This window comes from Anolis carolinensis, chromosome 2 (assembly GCF_035594765.1).
Source record: "Anolis carolinensis isolate JA03-04 chromosome 2, rAnoCar3.1.pri, whole genome shotgun sequence".
In the NCBI taxonomy this organism is placed as follows: Eukaryota; Metazoa; Chordata; class Lepidosauria; order Squamata; family Dactyloidae; genus Anolis; species Anolis carolinensis.
The window spans coordinates 258,653,149-258,673,523 of record NC_085842.1 but is presented as its reverse complement, the minus strand read 5'-3'; the positions used below and the strand labels follow the sequence as shown (position 1 = coordinate 258,673,523).

The window sequence follows — 20,375 nt, the reverse complement described above, 5'->3', positions numbered from 1 at the left end:
GATATCATATAAAGCTCCAGTCACCCCTCATCTGGCCCATGTCCCTATCCAGGAAAACTGTTGTATTAATTTTTAAACGCCTCCTCTTTTTAGTTCCCCTTCAAACATTTCAATTGATTCTCTCCTATTCCCCTCCCATGAAACCCCCCTTTTAGGAATCTCTCAGGTTGGGTTATCCCATGATCTTTTGGGCTTAAAGAGCTGACTAGCAACTTCCGACTGCTCTCCTGTTCTGGGGGGACCTGGGGGGGGGGAGATGTCTGGGGAGATGACTGGGGTTGGGGGGCAGCCATTGAGGTGGTGTGGGGAGGGGGAAGGCGCGGTCGAAACCATCAGCCCAGGGAGAAGCGCAGCAAAGTCCTTGCGACCCTGAGGAAAGATAGGTCAGGTAGCCTCCATGACAGACCCCCCGGGTTCAAGGTCTTGCTGTTAAATGCCAGGTCTGTAAATGGTAAAACAGCGATAATACAGGATTTGATCCTGGAAAAAAAGGCAGACCTGGCCTGCATTACAGAAACCTGGCTGGATGAGCGGGGGGAGTTAATCTTACCCAGCTGTCCACCAGGCTATGGGGTGCACCAGTAAGCCAGACCTGGGGGGCGGGGAGGTGGGGTAGCGGTAGTCTATCAGGAATCCATCCCCCCTGACCAGATGCCTCGTTCCTCAATCAACCGGGTTTGAGTGTGTCCACCTGAGGGTGGGGAGCTGGGACAGTTTGGGGATTCTGCTTGTGTACCGTCCACCCCGCGACACAGCAGTCTCCCTGCCTGAGCTTGCTGAGGTGGTGTCTGGCCTGGTGTTGGTCTCTCAGCGACTTGTTGTCCTGGGAGATTTCAGCATCCACGCAGATGCCACCTTATCTGGCGCAGTTCAGGACTTCATGGTTGCCATGACGACCATGGGACTGTCCCAAGTGATATCTGGTCCCACTCATCAGGCTGGACACACTTTAGACCTAGTATTTGTGACGAATGGGGGAGATGTTGGTGTGGAAGATCAAAACATCCTTCCATTGTCATGGACCGACCATCATCTGGTCAGTGTTAGACTTACCGTCACCCAAAACCTCCGCAGGGGTGGCGGACCGATTAAGATGGTCCGCCCCAGGAGACTTATGGATCCAGATGGATTCCTGATGTCTCTTGGGGAACTTCCTGTCATGTTGGCTGACGATCCTGTTGAGACCCTGGTTGATCTCTATAACACCGAGATGGCCAGGGCTCTTGACTCGATCACCCCCGAACGTCCCCTCGCGCTCCGCAGAGCCGGGTCGGCTCCTTGGTTCACCGAGGAGCTGGCTTTGATGAAGCGGGTGAGGCGGGGACTAGAGTGCAAGTGGCGGAAGACTCGGAGCATCACCGACCAAACACGGGCTAGAGCCTCCATTAAGGCCTACTCTGTGGCGTTGCAGGCAGCCAGAAAAACTTTCTCGACTGCCCGCATCGCATCTGCAACAAATAGACCAGCAGAGTTGTTCCGGGTTGTCTGGGAGCTCCTTCATCCTCATGAGGTGGAGGAGCCCCTTGACAACTTGGTCACTCGATGCAGCGAGTTCGCGCATCATTTTGCAGATAAAGTTGCTCGATTACGCTCCGACTTGGATGCCAGTTTTGATACAGTGCCTGATGAGGTACCTAGAGCATCTGTCGATTCCATCTTGATGGATTCGTTTCAACCTGTTTGGCCTGATGACGTGGACAAGATCCTTGGAGCAATGAGACCAACCACATGTGCTCTAGACCCTTGTCCTACCTGGCTTATAAAGCTTGCTGGGGGGGGGGATTGGTCGATTGGTTTTGGAGGATTATCAATGCCTCATTGGAACAAGGGCAATTCCCATCTAGCCTGAAACAGGCAAGTATTAGACCAATTCTAAAAAAGGCATCCCTTGATTCCTCTATTCTATCAAACTATCGACCAATTTCAAACCTCCCATTCTTAGTCAAGGTTCTTGAGCGAGTGGTGGCCTCTCAACTCCAGGGATTCTTGGATGACACCGATTATATTGACCCATTCCAGTCTGGTTTCAGGCCTGGTCATGGCACTGAGACGGCTTTGGTCGCCTTGGTGGATGACCTTCGTAGAGAGCTGGACAGGGGGTGTGTGTCCCTGTTGGTTCTCTTAGACATCTCAGCGGCTTTCGATACCATCGACCATGGTATCCTTCTGGGACGGCTCTCTGGGATGGGCCTTGGGGGTACTGCTCTCCAGTGGCTCCAGTCCTTCCTGGAGGGTCGCACCCAGATGGTGAAGCTGGGGGACACCTGCTCGGACCCCTGGCCTTTGACCTGTGGGGTCCCGCAAGGTTCCATTCTGTCCCCCATGCTTTTTAATATCTACATGAAACCGCTGGGCGAGGTCATCCAGGGTTTTGGAGTTCGGTGCCATCTCTACGCAGATGACACTCAACTCTACTACTCTTTTCCACCTACCTCCAAGGAAGCACCTCGGATCCTAGACCAGTGCCTGGCCATTGTAATGGGTTGGATGAGGGCCAACAAACTGAAACTTAATCCTGACAAGACAGAGGTCCTCCAGGTCAGTCGTGCGACTGATCGGGGTATAGGGTGGCTACCTGTGCTTCACGGGGTAACACTCCCCCTGAAGGCGCAGGTCCGCAGCTTGGGGGTTCTCCTGGACTCATCGCTGTCACTTGATGCTCAGGTGTCGGCGGTGGCCAGGAGGGCCTTTGCACAGCTAAAGCTAGTGCGCCAACTGCGACCGTACCTCGAGAAGTCTGACTTGACCATGGTGGTCCATGCTCTGGTTACCTCAAGGATGGATTACTGTAATGCGCTCTACGTGGGGCTGCCCTTGAAGATGGTCCGGAAACTGCAGTTGGTACAACGGTCGGCAGCTAGGTTACTAACTGGAGCTGCTTACAGGGAGCGGTCAACCCCCCTGTTCAAGCAGCTCCACTGGCTGCCAATAATATTCCGGGCCCAATTCAAGGTGCAGGTTATTACCTATAAAGCTCTAAACGGTTCGGGACCTGCCTATCTTCGTGATTGCATTGTCCCCTATGAACCCACCCGATCGCTGAGATCCTCCGGGGAGGCCCTCCTCTCACTTCCACCCTCCTCACAACTGCGTTTGGTAGGGACGAGAGAGAGGGCCTTCTCGGCCGTGGCTCCCCGACTCTGGAACTCCCTCCCCAGGGAGATTAGGTTGGCTCCCTCTCTACCTTCCTTCAGGAAGCAACTGAAGACTTGGATGTTTCGGCAGGCCTTCAGAGATAGTCATTAATTAATCAGCCCCAGTGGGTTTTTAATAATTTATCCTGTTTTTATTACGGTCTTACCATTTATGTGTTTTAAATGAAATTTTTATCTTGTATTGTTGTTTATATTGATATATTGTATTATTGTTTTATCTTTTTATATTATGATTGTATTGTGTTGCTTATATTTTGTTCTTATGTTGTTTGGGCCACTGCCCCATGTAAGCCGCCCCGAGTCCCCGTGGGGAGATGGTGGCGGGATATAAATAAAGTTTTATTATTATTTTATTATAGTTTTGAAAGTGGAAACCTCAGACTTTTTGTGTGTTTCATCTTTAGTATCTTCTTTTTATGGTTTGACTTATAATAAGAATGGACAAAGTGCAGCCCATGGACCATATATAACTTTTGGGATCTTATATGAAACCTCCAAAGTCTCCCTGGTGTCCCCTAAAGCCCTCAGTACCCTACCCAATTAGTTTGGGCCATTTTGGGTGTGTTTTTCTCCCCTGTAAACTGGAGAAAAGCTACCCCCCCCCCACACACACACAAAAACCCACCACAACCCATAAATGTGTCTGTTTGCTTTCCTCAACCCACCTAAAAAAACCAAATCAACCAAAATGGAACCAGAAGTTGCATTATACAATTCCATGTGTGCTGAAATGTGGAGGTATGGCCATGGGGTGGGTGGATCAGAAGAACAAAAATGGCCTCCACTCATTCTGCAGTTAGTTCTCTTTATTTAAGAGTCTCATCATGCCTCTCACATAGTCATTGAAATCTTTCCAGTCTGAAGGACATGGTAGAGAAGTAACACAGATAAGGAAGGAAGAAAGCAATTCCTAAAGTTAAAGAGGCAACAATTCCTAGAGTTAAATAGTATTTTTATAATGACCAGCTGAAAATGGTTAGGAAGAGGAGAAGCTCCAGTTGGTTTTTAGTTAAGGTTGATAGAATAGCTTTCTCTATGGTCTCTTCCTTAACTGTGGTCTGAAGAAGTGTCATGATTCGAAATGAATGTTTCACTTCTTTATTATTGTATATATTTCCTAGATTTTAAAAACTCTCCTTTATGAAGAAGGAGGTCTATATGGAATTCAGATTTAGAAATCATCAAGAAATATTGTCTTCAGTTAAAAGAAAATACATTTTAGAATTACCTAAATCTTAGGAGAGGAAAAAGGTGGGATTTGCTAGCTGTTGGTTTCACAAGAGAGCCAAACACAGAATGAAATAGATGTGAGGAAGTGAAGCCAAACCAAAGAATATCAGTTTATAGCTGAGGAATCAGCAGAGCAGACAAGACAAAAAGGGAAAGGCATTCTAACTACCTTTCTCCATCTCTGTTGCTAATGGCACAGAGGCTCTTATGCAAACATGGTTGTATATTTTTTCACTTCCAACAAAAAAGAAGAAAGCAGTTATCCTTGGATGGAAACATTCAATGGTTGTTACTTAGGAAGTTCATCCTTATTTGTTTTGTATTGTGTTATATGTTCTTGACTGTTTTTAACCTACTTCTTACCAATAACTATAATTAGAGATTATGACAAGATGCAATGAATAAAAAATAATTTACGGTGACATAAAATAATGCAGTAAGTATATATAATCAAACATAGTCATCCAGAAGTGTGACTATGCAGTGGTCAAAAATATCTTCAATCCTTGTTTCCTCCAGAGTTTTTTGTTAGGAACTGTGTCACAACGTACACATCGTCTTACATCTTCTCCAATGTTCTCTATCGAACATTATAGCTGCAAAGGTGAGTAAGAAAAATAAAAATCTTGGAAACACGTCTTCTGAACATTTGTGGTTCAGCAGTTTTTGGAATCACAATGTCACACTCTAAGAGCTTTTGTCTGAATGCATTACAGAGCACCATGCAGTGGAAACCACAGTTCTATGGAGCTGTTTAACCATTTTAACTTATGTCTAAAACCATGTTGAACCAAGCATGATGGAGGGAGTCAGATGTGGAAGGAATGGGCAGTCATAACATGTGTCCCTATCACGTTTCACATTTACAATGTCTGAATAAGGCTTTTCCTTGAACAAAATCCAGGGTTGCACTGGTAGATTTCAGAAATACACCTCCCCTTCGCCGTTAGATTCAGAGGGTCTTCCAACCCCTTGGAGCAGATGTTGAGGATTTGCTGGGTGAATTATCAATCCCCCTATGGAAGGGGGTTGGCCTGTGTGATTTTGTGGTTCCTTGCAGCTCTATGATCAAAGAAAAAGCTGTTTGATATATGGTACAGTGCCTCTAAAATGCTTTTCTACTCAAAACTTATTTGAGATCTATGTAATTGCATTCTTTGATGAAAATTGCAGGAAGTGATAGAAATAACATTGGTTAAGAAGTACAAGCATCCCATATAATGGTTTGTGTTCACAGCTGTCCAGGTAATATTTATGAATATTGCTATAGAGAAAACTTCAGGAGGGGGAGGCTTCTAATTACAGACAAAAGAAATTGACATAATTTGCTAGAGCAATGCTAATTTGGCTTATTCATTTTGGTGCAGATGAGGGAGATGTCATCCATTTATTCTAAACTTTTGTACTTGAGGTGGGGGGATGTCTTTTGAATATTTTATTTGAGGAAAGAAATTATATTTGAGAGAGGAAAAATAGTCTGCCAGAATGTTAGCAAGGGTTTTGGTTTTGTTTAAATGTGGCTGTCAATAGTTTGCTCTTCAAATCGTATGAAATGTGTACTGTTTAAAATAAAAACAGCAGGAAGTAATAGTTTTGCATAGAAGAGGCCTCATATTTAAAAATACACTCAAGAGACATGGCCTATTGCAATTGCTCATTTGGTAGAGTCAGGTACATCTGTGTTTGTTAGCATCACAAATTCTTATACTTCAGATGGCGTAGTGGACTAAGTGACTTGAAGGTTGGGTTGCTGACCTGAAGCTGCCAGGTTCGAATCCCACCTGGGGAGAGTGTGGATGAGCTCCCTCTATCAGCTCCAGCTCCATGCGGGGACATGAGAGAAGCCTCCCACAAGGATGGTAAAAAACATCAAAACATCCGGGCGTCCCCTGGGCAACGTCCTTGCAGACGGCCAATTCTCTCACTCCAGAAGCAACTCCAGTTGCTCCTGACACGAAAAAAAAAAAAAACTTCAGAAATGAAACATATGCAGTGTGTTAGTCATGTGATATTTGCAAATGTATTAAAAAATAGATGGCAAATACCAGATAAAGAATATTCTCTGTGGAGAATGAAAATAGTTTTACTGTGCACAGTCCACCAGAGAGACCCATTCATGGAAATGGGCAAAAATAGAAGTATGGGGCAAAGAATAGTGCAGGAATCAGAACAGCATCTACCAACAATTGTATTCTTCAATCTGTAAAGGTTTTAGAACTGGAAGGGCCTAAGATACAACAAGAGGCGAGTGTCTCCTTGACTCCATCCACAAGCCCTTTGTGTTGTTGTTTGAATAAAACCAGATGGAGGATTTGGCATAGTCTACCATTTTCCACAGCTTTTCTGTATATTTTGTAGTATAGTGAAACACGTGCTGGTCAGCTTAGATATTTAGGAATCTTTTTCCATTATGTGAATATTTTTCTATTAGAAAACAGAGAAATCTATGGAGAAAGTCTGTAGTGTTTGAACAAAGCCACGTCTGGAACACACTTATTCTCAAATAAGCTGTAACTTTGTTCTAACTCTATCTAATAAAGTGTTGCATGGGCCAAATAATATGGCCTTCCCTCTCAACTGCTGCAGAAAGTGCACATGATACATGTCTGGATTTGCAGCAGAAGCACTGGATCCAACCATTAATGTGGCTCAAGGGGAAATGGGAATTACTCTGGAGCTTCTAGGGAACTCTGAAGTGAACCCAGAATTTTGGACGTGCAGATGGCTGGATGTGAGAGATCCACTGTTCACATGTCCAATGGGCCTACCATTTCATTGCCAGTCACAAGTAGCTCTCTGGCAGAGGCTTGCTGGTGAGGTCACTTCTGGGGAGCTCACACCAAGGTGTCCACTCCCCAGCAAGCCTCTGACTTGTAACTGGTGGTATTGGTGGCAGCCCCAATGTGCTCTTGGCCTTCCTGGCTAGGTGAACACACAAAGGGCTCAAAAGATATGCCTGGGCTGCATTGGGCTAGCTCTGAAGTGTTTTACCCCTTATTAACTAGGTGAATTAGAAGCATATTGCCCTTGGTTTGCTTGCCCTACTAGAGTGCTAAAGGCACCTTAAATCATTCTTTTGATTGGTTTGCTTGGACACTGAAGAAGTGTTGAACACTTTCTCTCTGAGCCATTAACTGTGACAGTCTTGAAAAAGGATCAGAATAGGAAGAAAGGTTTCTCTAATTCATAATAAAAGATCTTTTAAATGAATGCAGTTGAACCACATGGTCTTGGAACAACTTGAAACAAAATGCTATTCAGAATCCTACCAAAGAGTCAATACTGTTTGCCCATTAGTAAATGTTATAGTGTTTATGCATTTCACTGTACTTCTATTAATTATTCATTTTCTATACAAGCAATCAGTGTTATTGTTCATGCTCAATGATATGGTGAGATCTCTGCTCCTAATTACCATTAAACGAGTACCAGTGATTTTGCATTCCTCAGGCAATAAAGCCAAGTGCAAATAAATGCACAGAAGTGTTTTCATTTGAGGCATAGCAATAACTCCTCAGCATTTCTTCTTGCTACAGTGCTTATTGATTGAAATTATGACATTGGTCATGATCACCAGACATAACTACAATGACAGAGCTCTATCATTATAGCTATGTTTGATGAGGCTAGCCCCTCCAAAACTACCTTTTTAGTTATGTGGTACTCCAACTGAATAGCTCTCAGGTGCTATAGATTGGACTCTGGGAATTGACATGTGCAGTACTTTCCTGGTTGCAGGGTACATGAAGAACAAACAGCTGGAGAGACTCTTGAGGGTCTCAGAAGTCTGTGTGTAAGCTTATTTATTTATTTATTCACTTATTTATTTTATTATATTTATTATTTATTTTTAGGATTTATATTCCGCCCTTCTCACCCCGAAGGGGACTCAGGGCGGATCACAATGTACATATGCATGGCAATTGTTCAATGCCATTAGACATATGACATACAGACACAGAGACAAAGACACAGAGGCAATTTAACATTTTCCAGCTTCCGGCTTCATGAGGATATGCTCGATTCTGGCCACTAGGGAGCTGCTGCTTCATCATCCACTGTGATACCGAGTCCTTGATGGAGTACTTCTTCATTATTCCCCATGCTGCTGAACAATTTTATGGTGTCATAAATGAGTTAAATTAGCCTCCCCACATAAGTGGTACCTAAATTTCCTACTTGATAGATGCAACTATCTTTCAGGTTGCTTAGGTCAACATCGAGCTAGGCTATTTTAATGGTCGAGCACTCAGTCCGACCCGGGCTGGCTCGAACTCATGACCTCTTGGTCAGTAGGGATTTATTGGAGCTGGCTACTAACCAGCTGGTCTTGATATGCATCACCACATACATCTTTCAGCTGAAGCATTTACTGGTGAAATGTTAGGTTTTTGGGATCACAGTCAGTCAAAAATGACCATATATATATAAATTCTAAAAGTTATGACATTGCAAGCCCAATTTACAGTCTTGTAACCAAGAAGGCTATATTTCAGAGGAAGGAAATAACAAAACCATTTCAGATGGCTTGTCTACATCAGCCATATAATCCAAAATGAAGTAGAAGTTGATCTTGGACATCCACGTGGCATCTAGAAATGTCTGGTCCTCAACACAAGATAAACTGGGCTAAGATAGTTTAACACCACATTAAGAAAAGTCAGTGGATGCTCCAGAGTTTAAATGAAACTCCAGAGCAGCCCCACACTTTGTGTTGAGTGTGGACAGCAAACCAACTCCAAAGTGATCTAGTCTGCTGTCCACATGGGCCAACACAGCCACCTCCTTTTCCCTGTGCTTGGCAGCATAGGGAAAAGGGAATGGATCGGGGCCATGTTGTTTCTATTGCTGTAGGGGCCAGCTGGATAATTCTGGATAGTTCCTGAGCATCACTAGGCACCCTTGCTGACATCTTAAAGGTTCCCACCACAGCCAGGAAGAAAGAGGACTCTATAGGTCCTGGTAACTAGACTCATGTTTACTTGCAGAAACACAGTGTATTGGGGGATACATCTGCTGGCTGTTCCTCCTCAGACTCTGAAGTCAAGTACATGGTCACAACAGCATAGGCCAACATGACTTAACACCACAGTGTTTCTCAATGTCCCCACAAATCTTCCTAAACGGTATGTTTCAGAGGGAGGAATATGTAATGTCTGGACATTGGATGACAGATATACAGCCATCATGTGGTCAGATATACAAGCAGGCCACAGCAGTGGCAGGATGTTTAATTTTTCTGGCTCTCATTGTATTCCCACTCAAAATCACTTCCTCATCAAGTGATTTTTTTAAAGCAATCAAGGCAAAATATTTGAGTAACCATCTCAATCCTCCATGAATAGCACAGAGGTAATTCTGAGTAACCAAAGTGGGAAGTTTAAACAGCCCCCACACTTCTGTTCAAACATGCAGTCTGCCATACCTAGTTCTCATAAAAAAGGAAGGACACACACACACACACACACACACACACACATGCATATCCTGGGGTGGTTTTGTTATTGACTCCTCCAAAAAGGCTGTTTTTATCCTTTTGAAGTTGGCTTCCTCCAACCCAGATTTTTTTTTCTCAAATGGGCTCCAAAATCAAAGATAAGACTGCTGCCTGGGAACAGTGGGAGTTCCATACTGTCTGAGAACTCTCAAACTGGAAAAAAATTGTACCAATGCAAGGCATATTATTTTTCAACTTTTCCGATTCAATTTGTCACACATCTGCACCTTCCTTTTCTTTCCATCTCTACCAGCATGTACACATCATTCAATATGCAAATGTCTGTTTTGATAAAGGTTAATAAGAAGTGACTGGTCCACTGAAAATGGAGCAATAAGTGGATGGCTTCTAAGATTGTCTAAAGTAGATTCTCTAAAACTCAAAGGAGTTTTGGAGAATCTGTGAGAAGACATAGCACTTTCTTCTTCAGTGAATAACTACATATTTTCTGCCTCCCCATTCCTAATCAGAAACTGTGGTCTCCAAAGGTCAGTAGCAGAACACATGTTTTACATGCAGGAAATAGGGGTCCCAAATTAAATCTCTTGAATTTCCAGTTTTAATTGATCATGCGTCTAAGAAACGGAGTCTTTTTGGGACAGTAAAAATCAGAAGGGAGGAGAAAAGAAAAGAAAAAGAAATGGGGATTGGATTACAATTAATTATCCCATTGCATAGCACTGCATGAACAAGATTAAAAGGGGATTCACGGCAAGTCAGTCACTGTGAGTATTATCATACAAGACTTTATATTTTAGGGTCTTGTACATTAGAGAAAACTCCTGAATATAATCAGAGCTTTGAAGACCTTGCCCATGTTGCTTCATATGTTACAAAGGATGTGAACCATGCACGTAAACATGCTGCTTTTCTTATTTTCTCAATTCTGCAGTCTCCCATGCATTTCCAAAGTCTGTGTCTGGATCCTACTATCACATATGGTAACTTACTGCTATGCTGAATATCTGAAACTGTCCCATGATTTCCTTTCTTTTGGTTCTGTTCAGAATCTCCTTGTATGTGATGTGTGAAACATTTCCTGTTGCTTATTAGAAGCACTCCACCTTCTAATCATTTTTTCACTTCTGATTGTCTTCCAGACTCTCAGCTTGATGCCTTTGAAGAAGAAAAAAGTGATGCCAGTAATTGCTTGAATTAGAGCTACTGCTGTTCAAAAGCAATTGACTATACAGGTTAAAAACAAAACACATTATTATTTTCAAGTTAATATCAGTGGGAAGAGACTGCTTCATTGGCTTTACTTGGAAAAGACTGAACCTACTCAAAGTTTGATGTATTGTGAAAGGCCTTCATGGCAAGAATCACTGGGCTGCAATGAGATTTTTGGATCTGTGAACCCCACCACCTCCAAGGTGAACTGAACCACCTAAACTGGGCTCTACAGGCTACGGGATATTCTACAACAGACATCAGAAGAGCTACAAGACCAAGAAGAAGACATAGGAGTAAAGACAAAGATCTACCTAGATGAAAAATGTTCTTACTATACATCAAAGGAACCACTGACAGCATTGGGAAGCTGATGAAGAATCAAAACCTACAAATAATTTATAGTCCCAATAAGAAAATTCAACAAATGCTATGTTCAGCAAGTAATAAGAAGGATCCTCTAATCCAGTGGTTCTCAACCTGTAGGCGTTTTGGCATACAGCTCCTAGAAATCCCAGCCAGTTTATCAGCTGTTAGGATTTCTGGGAATTGAAGGCCAAAACATCTGGGGACCCACAGGTTGAGAACCATTGCTCTAACCACTGCAGGAGTCTACCATATACTGTGCAGCTGTGGCAAAGTCTACATAGGAAACCACCAAATGCAGCGCCCAGACATGAATCAAAGAACACGAAAGGCACTGCAGATTAATTCAGCAGGAGAAGTCAGCTGTAACAGTGGTGGAATTGCTACTTACATTGTTGTTCAAAAGCAAAGCAACAAAAATATAAATCCTCAAGTACTCTACACTGTCAGTGCCATTTGTTTCCTGTCAAGATCGATGGCAAAATCCCATTCAGCAACAATGCCCAAAGAAATGCAGTATGGAAAAGATCAAACAGCTGCTGCATATTAAAATTTTGTTTCATGTGAAACCAACATTTTTCTTTTTTTCCCCTTCTTAAAAGAAACAAAACACACAATAAAGATTAGATATTACATGTAGACTGTTGGGGAATCTGAGCTGTTAGGCTCAAAAATAACTCTCAATTAGGGTAATTCTATCAAAATATAGCAGAGTACTAGGAGTAAACTCCATAACCAGCAGAAACATACATGTGGTGAGCAGGAATAGCCCTTTAGCCTTTAGGATGGCTGAGGACTGTAGAGTCAATTTTTAGATTCAAGAGATTTATTAAAGTAAAAAGAAATACATTCCTGATAGAAAAGTATTGGAGCTAACCAGCTTATTAAATTTCATCTTTAAAGATGGGGAAAAAATTAAAAAGTCCATGCAGCTACATGTTGCCTATAGAGAGGCAAAATGTGGCTTCACAGGGAGAAAGAAAAGAGGAAGTAACATGGTGGAGACCACATGGCCTTCCCGGGGTAATTAAAAAGAAGTTCCCTCACAGAATTCCATTACTATGTCATGTTTCTAGACTGAATTTGCAAAAATCAAATGTATAATTATTAAACATTAAGAAGCATCTATGTTTCTCACTGAAAAGGAAGTCAAAAAAGAAAGTTGTCTTTGGCACAAAATACTGTTTTGTATTCTGAGACTTCATCCATTTTCAGGGCTCTTTCAGTCTGATCATTCTCTGCTTTTTCTTAACAAATAGTGTTATGATTACATTCTGGACTAACACTCTGTGAAAATGTTATGAAAAGTTCACAGAGCAGCTTGGGCACTCCAAATCCTTTTGCTAAAGTGGCAGAATTTTGCTTTGGCTCTTTTCTATTATTCCATTTTATCTTCCACAAATAGTGTCACTAGCTATTATCCTCTTGCAGTTCCCTTTTTGAAACTCTTGCCTCATCTGTTTGAATTCACTACATGTAACCTGTTCTCACAAAATCTATGCAACATCCGTACTCTTTCCATCATTTGCTATCCTTTTTTGTGTTTTTCTTCCAGTTCAATTCCCTTTGAATGTGGGGCTGCAATGAAATGGTACCTACCTTCATTTGAAGTGGTCCTCAGCTTTCTCCAGCAAATTGTGCCATAGCTCTGAGTTGCATGGGTAAAGGTAAAAGTTTTCCCCTGACAGTAAGTCAAGTAGTGTCCAACTCTGGGGTTGGGGCTCATCTCCATTTCTAAGCCAAAGAGCCAGCGTTGTCTGTAAACTCCTCCAAGGTCATGTGGCTGACATGACTGTATGGAGCACCGTTACCTTCCTGCAGAAGCAGTACTCACATTTGCATGTTTTTGAACTGCTAGGTTGGCAGAAGCTAGGGCTAACAGTGGGAGATCACCTTGCTCCCTGGATTCGAACCGCCAACCTTTCAGTCAGCAAGTTCAGCAGCTCAGAGGTTTAATCCGCTGCACCACCGGGGGCTCTTCTGAGTTGCATAGTTGCTAAAAATACGTTTAACCAATCAAGGGGAGCAGACACCTTAGACAAGGTTGCAGCTGAAATACAATTTTCTTAGGGACAAGGTTTCCTTTACATATAAATTTTTGGTGTAGTTGCTTCCATTTTTTCAGTTATTCCAGTCTACTGTGTAAAATGTTTCTATTGCTTTCATGTAATTTATTTTATTGTCTAATGTTTTCTATTTTTTATCTGAATTGTTTAATTTATTGTTGTATTTTTATGGCATTGAATGTTTGCCCTTTTATGTTGTGAGCCACCCTGAGTCCTCATGGGGAGATAGGGCGGGATAGAAATAAAGTTTTTTTATTTTCTGAGTTCACATACAGGCCTACAAGAGCCATGGCATGATGGTGGCAAATATGATTGCCTCCCAGGCCTGTAGACAGAGGGAGAGGGGTTTAAGGGTTCAACCCTCCCAGAAACTTTTCTGGTTAAAAAGAAACCCTGGTTTACTCATGAATTTTAACTGGTTAAGCAATTCATGAGTAAACCAGGTTTTTAACCTGGTTTAGCCTGAATCATTAGGGGGAAGGATTGAACCCAGAGTTCATGTTCAGGCAGGGCAGGGCAATGCTGCTGCCTGGATAGATTTTGTCAGTGTTTCTAGCTTTGGGGGTGGGATTTCCACATGGTTTTGACCACACCTCCTATAATCTGTCACCATTGGCTATGTGGGCTAGTGACAATGAGAATTACAAACATGAATCAATCAGGGGCAGCTAACACCTCAGAACAAAAGATTCCCCCAGGCTGGAATGAAGCTTGTAAGGCCATTGATGCCAATCAAGGTGATTAATTACAACATTCACACTAGCCTCCAACATGCAAGAGTTCTTTCTCCCACCCCAGACCTTCCACAGATATATAAACCTTCCTTGCTTAGTTTTCCAATATACCTCACAACCTCTGAGGATGGCTGCCATAGATGTGGGTGAAATGTGAGGAAGGAATGCTTCTGGAACATGGCCATACAGCCTGGAAAATGCACAACACAATGAGAATTGTTAGCCAAAAATATCTGGAAGACCATTGTTGCCACCCTTTGTCTAGATAGGCAAATGCTCTGAATCCAGCACAGTCCTTGTGGATTGAAATGAATGAAAAGATACTTATCCCATTTAGTCCCCTATATAGAGACTGATTGGATCACAGAATCATAGAATAATCATAGATGAGTTGTATTTCAACACAACGAAGAGCATGCAGACCTCCATGGCACCTGAGAGAAGCAGGACAGGTTATCAAATGTAGGGTAGGATTATAGGACACACAGCGCTGTCCCTCACATTCCCTACCCTGTTTCCCCTAAAATAAGACATCCCCAGAAAATAAGACCTAGTAGAGGTTTTGCTGAATTGCTAAATATAAGGCCTCCCCTGAAAGTAAGACCTAGCAAAGCTTTTGTTTGGAAGCATGCCCAACGAACAGAACACCAGAGCATGTAGGATCGGAAAATGTATGTACCATAGAGTGTTGTACATGGAAATATTGGTAGTAACAAGAAATTCATGATAGGATTCACAGTTTGTCTGGTTATGCTGGTTTGTGATGACAACTACTGTACAGTATATAATAAATGTTCATTTTTTTGTTCAACAATAAATGTGAATTTTTCTTCATGGAAAGAAGAGCAGTGTAGGTAGGGACCCAGAATCCTAGTTCAACACTCAAACTACTACATAGTTTGTTGAGCTAAAACTCCTATCATCTCTCACCATTGAACACATTTCCTAGGGCTGACCAGATTGTGGTCCAACATCTGGAGAGGCATGTATTCCTTACCCATATTTTCATTTGGCCTTGGAATGTAACCACTATGAAATATACATGTTTTCAAGTTCAGGAATCCATGGTTCCATATAACAGAAATAAGGGAGATAATCAGGGGCCATAATAATTTCACATGAATCTGGCTATTCTTGTATTACCCCACATTTGTATTTGTTTGACTCATTCTGACATGTATGTTTCAATCTTGTAAGCCTCTTTATGAGTTTGTAGTCTCTTAAATGACAGCAAGTTGGTTGGGTTTGTTGGCTGATTATACTATGCAAATAGGGAACAAAGCTATCAATCAGGCTTTAAAAAGCAGAGGAAGATAAGGAGAAAAGAGGCAAGCAGCACCCTACCATCTGCAAGATAGTTTAATGACCTGTCCCTTATTTGAACAGAACTGAAATGTTTCTTATCTCTCATTAACAAGGTTTTGTTTCAGCTAAAATAATATTTATATGGCATATCTTTTTGGCTGCCCATCACGAAATTGAAGGAAAATAACTAGACATTTCTTACCCTCTGGTGTGGTTTTTGTATATATGTGTGTAAATATAATTACTTTCAACTTCTATATTTAACTAAAAATCATTGAACTATAAAGGTTTCTTGCTAGCTAATTGCTTTTCATTTAGTGCTGAGACATCAAGAGGAACCTGTTAAAATTATTTTCTACTTTTTCAGAAGAGTTAATATTTTATTAAGTGGGGAGTAATGATTTTTTATAGAATTTGAGGCAAAAGGGACTTTAGATTGCATTAGATATAACCTTTCTCTGTTTTGACATATTAAGTATAGTTGATTGATTTTGATATTGCTGCAGTCTGGCTTCCTGTTTTTAATGAATAGGTGGACTTTATTCTTTCAAGTGTGTTGGGTTATTTGAGGATATTCTCTATCTATCTAGCAGGACCTTCTCTTTCTTTTTCTTTACCCAAAAGTCTTGTTTGGCCCCATTTAGAAAATGGATGATGATGATAATGGTGATGATGAAACTGCTTTATTATATAGCAGTGTAGGTGGGGCCTATCCTTAGCTATTTGCTGAACTAATTGGCAAGTCATATTGCTTGTCACAACTGTATTTTTCAATCCCCCCCCCTTGTGAAGACAGGACCCCGATCTTCTCTTTTGCTCCAATGAACTAGTGACCTGGCACTGCAGAGCACGGATGATCATCAAAGAGCATCCATGATAGTACACCCTCCTACCCAAGACAAGAAAGTTAGGGTGCATCTACATTGTGGAATTAATGCAGTTTGATGCTACTTTATATTTATTTTTTACTGATTTCCACATGGATCCTAGAAAAGGTCCCATGGGGCCCTTCTACACAGCCATGTAACTCAGAATATTGAAGCAAATAATCTTCAGTGTCTGCTTTGAACTGGATTATCAGAATCCACACTGCCATACAATCCAGTTTGATGTGAATTTTATACAGCTGTGTGGAAAGGGTCTTGGTTACGAACTTCAAAACCCAGCTTCCTTGAACAGACACAGACAATGATTTTTAAAATGCTGTTTCTGGTGGGGAATAGAAGAATACTATGTGGATGAGTAGAAGACTACGCTCTTCCAAGCTGCTAAAAAGTTGGTAAAGAATTGAGGTGGGAAGGTGCAGGAGGAAGCTTTGGTCATTTGGTGAATTCCTCTCTCTGCAACCATCAAAAGTATACTTTAGCTTACTCCTGGATATGTAACTAACAGGATGACCTCCATAGTTATTGTACAGAAAAATGATGTGTATTTCTGTAAAGCATAATGCCCAGAGGGGGATTGCAAAATGTGAAGAATCTTGTCACTGCACTATTTTTGGGAATCCCATTGTTCTGGTAGGAAATGAATAATGACAATATTCTTTCCATCCCTAAGAGAGCTTGACACGCTGCATTTTCTGGCTTCAGCTGCAAGCTTGTGCGAATATGCTTTTTCTGAAGATGAGAGTGACAGGAGAAGAGTCTAAGAAAATTGGAGGTTTTTTGGAAATAACTCCTCGTGTTTCTACATTTGATCATGAGGATATAATTTTCTCTCCATTAATGCTAATGCATTTTGGTGGAGCCTACACATGTCAAATGGAACAGGGAATATTGTAACATTCATCTGAAAATGCTTTTAGGAATAAAGGAGTAAGCTGGAAAAGAGGTTAGTTCTTGTGGAAAGTGATTCTAAGGATATAATGACAGAATGAAAGAGAAAAGCTGAATGGAGGCATGAACGATATGACCCCCTACTGTTTGTCTACAGAAAGATTCCAAAATATTTTTACTAAATATAGACTATATGATGAGATTTCAACCCACAGTCATTTCCTCACCAATTGACAGCTGTACTATACTTCTGCAAAAATATAGTAATTGTTTCTGTAGTTACTTTGATGTGTGCTGTTGTTTTAGAGATTATTTCAAAAGCATTGATCTTTATGTTGCTGTATCTTATTGTCCACCAAGATATCATTTTATTATATTATTAAATATATTATATTTATTAAATATTACTTATTAGTCATATGAAAGCATTAGAATTGACAGGCTCCATGCTGAAATGCAAACCAATATCAGAAGATCAGCCCCCCCCCCCCCCCCCCCCCGGCTACATGCCTGCTCAAAGCACTTGCAGAAAGTTCCTACTCAGAGGGCGAGTTCATATGGAAGAAAGGATGTGTTCCTTTTCTGGACTGTTGGGCCTTTTGTCTCACCAAAACGGCTGCCTCTGATCAGATTTCTGACAGCTTTGGTGGGCAAAATAGAACCTGGAATTGAATGTAATGATTAAAAAATAATAATTTGAATCAGCACATGTGAAGAAAAATTTTTCTACTCTTCTTACACAAATCAACTTGTGATTGCAAAAGTCTTGTACGTGCTTTGGGTAAAGATAAAGCACTCACAAAAACAGATGTGTTGTTTGATTCTAAAGCTTACTATGATATGAAACCTCTCTCCAGACCCTCAAGAATATTAACATGGAGCCATGGAATGAAATAATCTTTTTCAGGCTGGCAAAGTTACATTTGCAAGAGCAACATATTTGAAATATTGGCTCTGGTCCAATATCCCAAATTACATACATTCAATGACTTTTCAAAGTACTGATCCACTATTAGGTATTGAGGCTGTTGGTTGGTTAATAAGCCTTCTAATTGGATTAACAGTTGTAGCATCCATAAAATTTCTTTGTCAGATGCAGGAATTTTGCATTAATAATTTTAAATGCTAACCATTATTTTAAAACATTGCTTTATAAAATATTTAACTCATCATTATGAGATAGAAAGCATGTTTCAAAAATAGGGATCCAACTTCAACTCATTGTATCTATACAAACATTATCTACCCATGAATGAAAAACTATCCACTTGAAGAGATGAGTTTCAAATGATTACTTTTAGATGGCCCCCCGAGGACCTCTTCACACAGCCCTTTTGGGCCATGCCATTTTGCCGGCAATAGCTGGTGAAAGGGAAGGCGTGTGGGATGGCTTGTGGTGCTCCGCACACCCTCCGTCCCTCCCCCATCATATGATGGGGATGGGACAGAGTGAGGTGGCACCCAGTCCCTGTCCCCATATGATGGGAGAAAGGGCAGCAATGCCCTGCTATGGGCATTGCCCTGCTGCCCTTTCTCCCATCATATGGGGAAAAGGGAGGGAAAGTGGAAGTAGCTCCATTGGAGCTACCCAAAACACACTTTCCTCCCCATTGTGAAGAAGGAAGCACCTTTTGGTGTTTCCCCTCCACTTCAGGAGTGGGCAGGGACTGCTGTGCATCATCTGATGGTGTTCGGCAGCCCAGTCCAAGCTGTGAATAAAAGTGGCTATTTTGCCCCATGTGGAGAGGTCTTCAGTGCACAAACAGCCCTATCCCCAGTCGTTTGTTAATGGCAGTGCCGCAACATAAAACTTAATAGGATACTCTCCATTTGCAGGGTAATGTTTTAGATTTATTTCTGGCTCAAAATGGTTAGTAATACTTGATAACATGAAACTGTTAGTAATTTTTTGGGTAATTATAACATGTTGCCAGTGTGAGATATACTGCTTTGAAATCAGGTCCATCATTTTGAAACTCCCTATACATTAAAAAAATCATTTTCCTCAAATTTTCCATTTTTTCCACTGAGTTCTTCTTCATTGTCCATCTTCATCTCTGTACATTCATTTCTAAGCAATGCTTCCAAGTGCAACACATGTATCAGAATTGACAACACTATGACAAAATCAGACTTAGCCATATGGCATCGCCAAGCCACTTCCCTAGAATCTCAGGCTTTGGAATACAGACACCTGCCAAGCCTTGCAGATTGGTAGGCCATTGTTGCTACAAAAAAGATTTTAAAATGATAATTAAAGTAGCTAATTTTCTGGCTTGATGATCCAAAACTTAGTTAGTATGAGGATTAGTATATTTTAATAGCCCACATGGACTAAATGGCTGCTTTAAAGAAAAAGCTAGGAAACAGCTCTCTCCAAAAGCAGCAGACCTTGTAGGTGAAATTATTTCCCAGTATTTGCTTGAAAGTTCAGCTTCGGGTGAGAAGTAACGGGAGCTTAATGGATGTTTAATGTGTTTGAGATCTTATAGTATAGCATGACAGCAATGAAAAGAAGGTGCCTGGCTTAAGCAACTGCAGTTTGACATGTCTGTCTCAATAGACCTTTTAAAAGAATGGCTGGCTTCTGTATCAGCATTCTGATATTTCATCCTCACTTTGGTACTAGAAAATTCAATGAGATTTCTGCAGAAAAAAATAAAAAGAGGGCACAACTAAATTACAAATTTACTGTCTTACATAATACATTTGTAAAAAAGCTGCTATTTTGAAGTACATATTGCAGAAACGCAGCTGCAAACCACATTAGGAAAATGATTTGGATATTAACAACTGAGAGAATCAGTGTGTTGAAGTGGTTTGAGTGTTGGACAAAGGGCCCTTCCACACAGCCATTTAACCCGGAATATCAAGGCAGATAATCCACACTATCTGCTTTGAACTGAGGCCCTTTCCACACATCTGAATAAAATCCCACATAACCTGCTTTGAATTGGAATATATGGCAGTGTGGACTCAGATAACCCAGTTCAAAGCAGATATTGTTGGAATTTCTGCCTTGATATTCTGGGTAATATGGCTGTGTGGAAGGGTTATCTGAGTCCACATTGCTATAT

General features: G+C 41.4%; 1 protein-coding gene across 1 annotated transcript in view; it reads left to right on the top strand.

Annotated features, from left to right (window-relative positions):
* The window catches only part of chsy3 (chondroitin sulfate synthase 3), a 173,144-nt gene extending 155,792 nt beyond the window's left edge, over window positions 1-17,352 (top strand). The window contains exon 3 of the mRNA XM_062972122.1: window positions 10,983-17,352. Within this exon, the coding sequence (XP_062828192.1) occupies window positions 10,983-11,036 (54 nt within the window). The 3' untranslated portion in view covers window positions 11,037-17,352. The remainder of the gene's footprint in view (window positions 1-10,982) is intronic.
* Window positions 17,353-20,375: the final 3,023 nt, after the last annotated feature.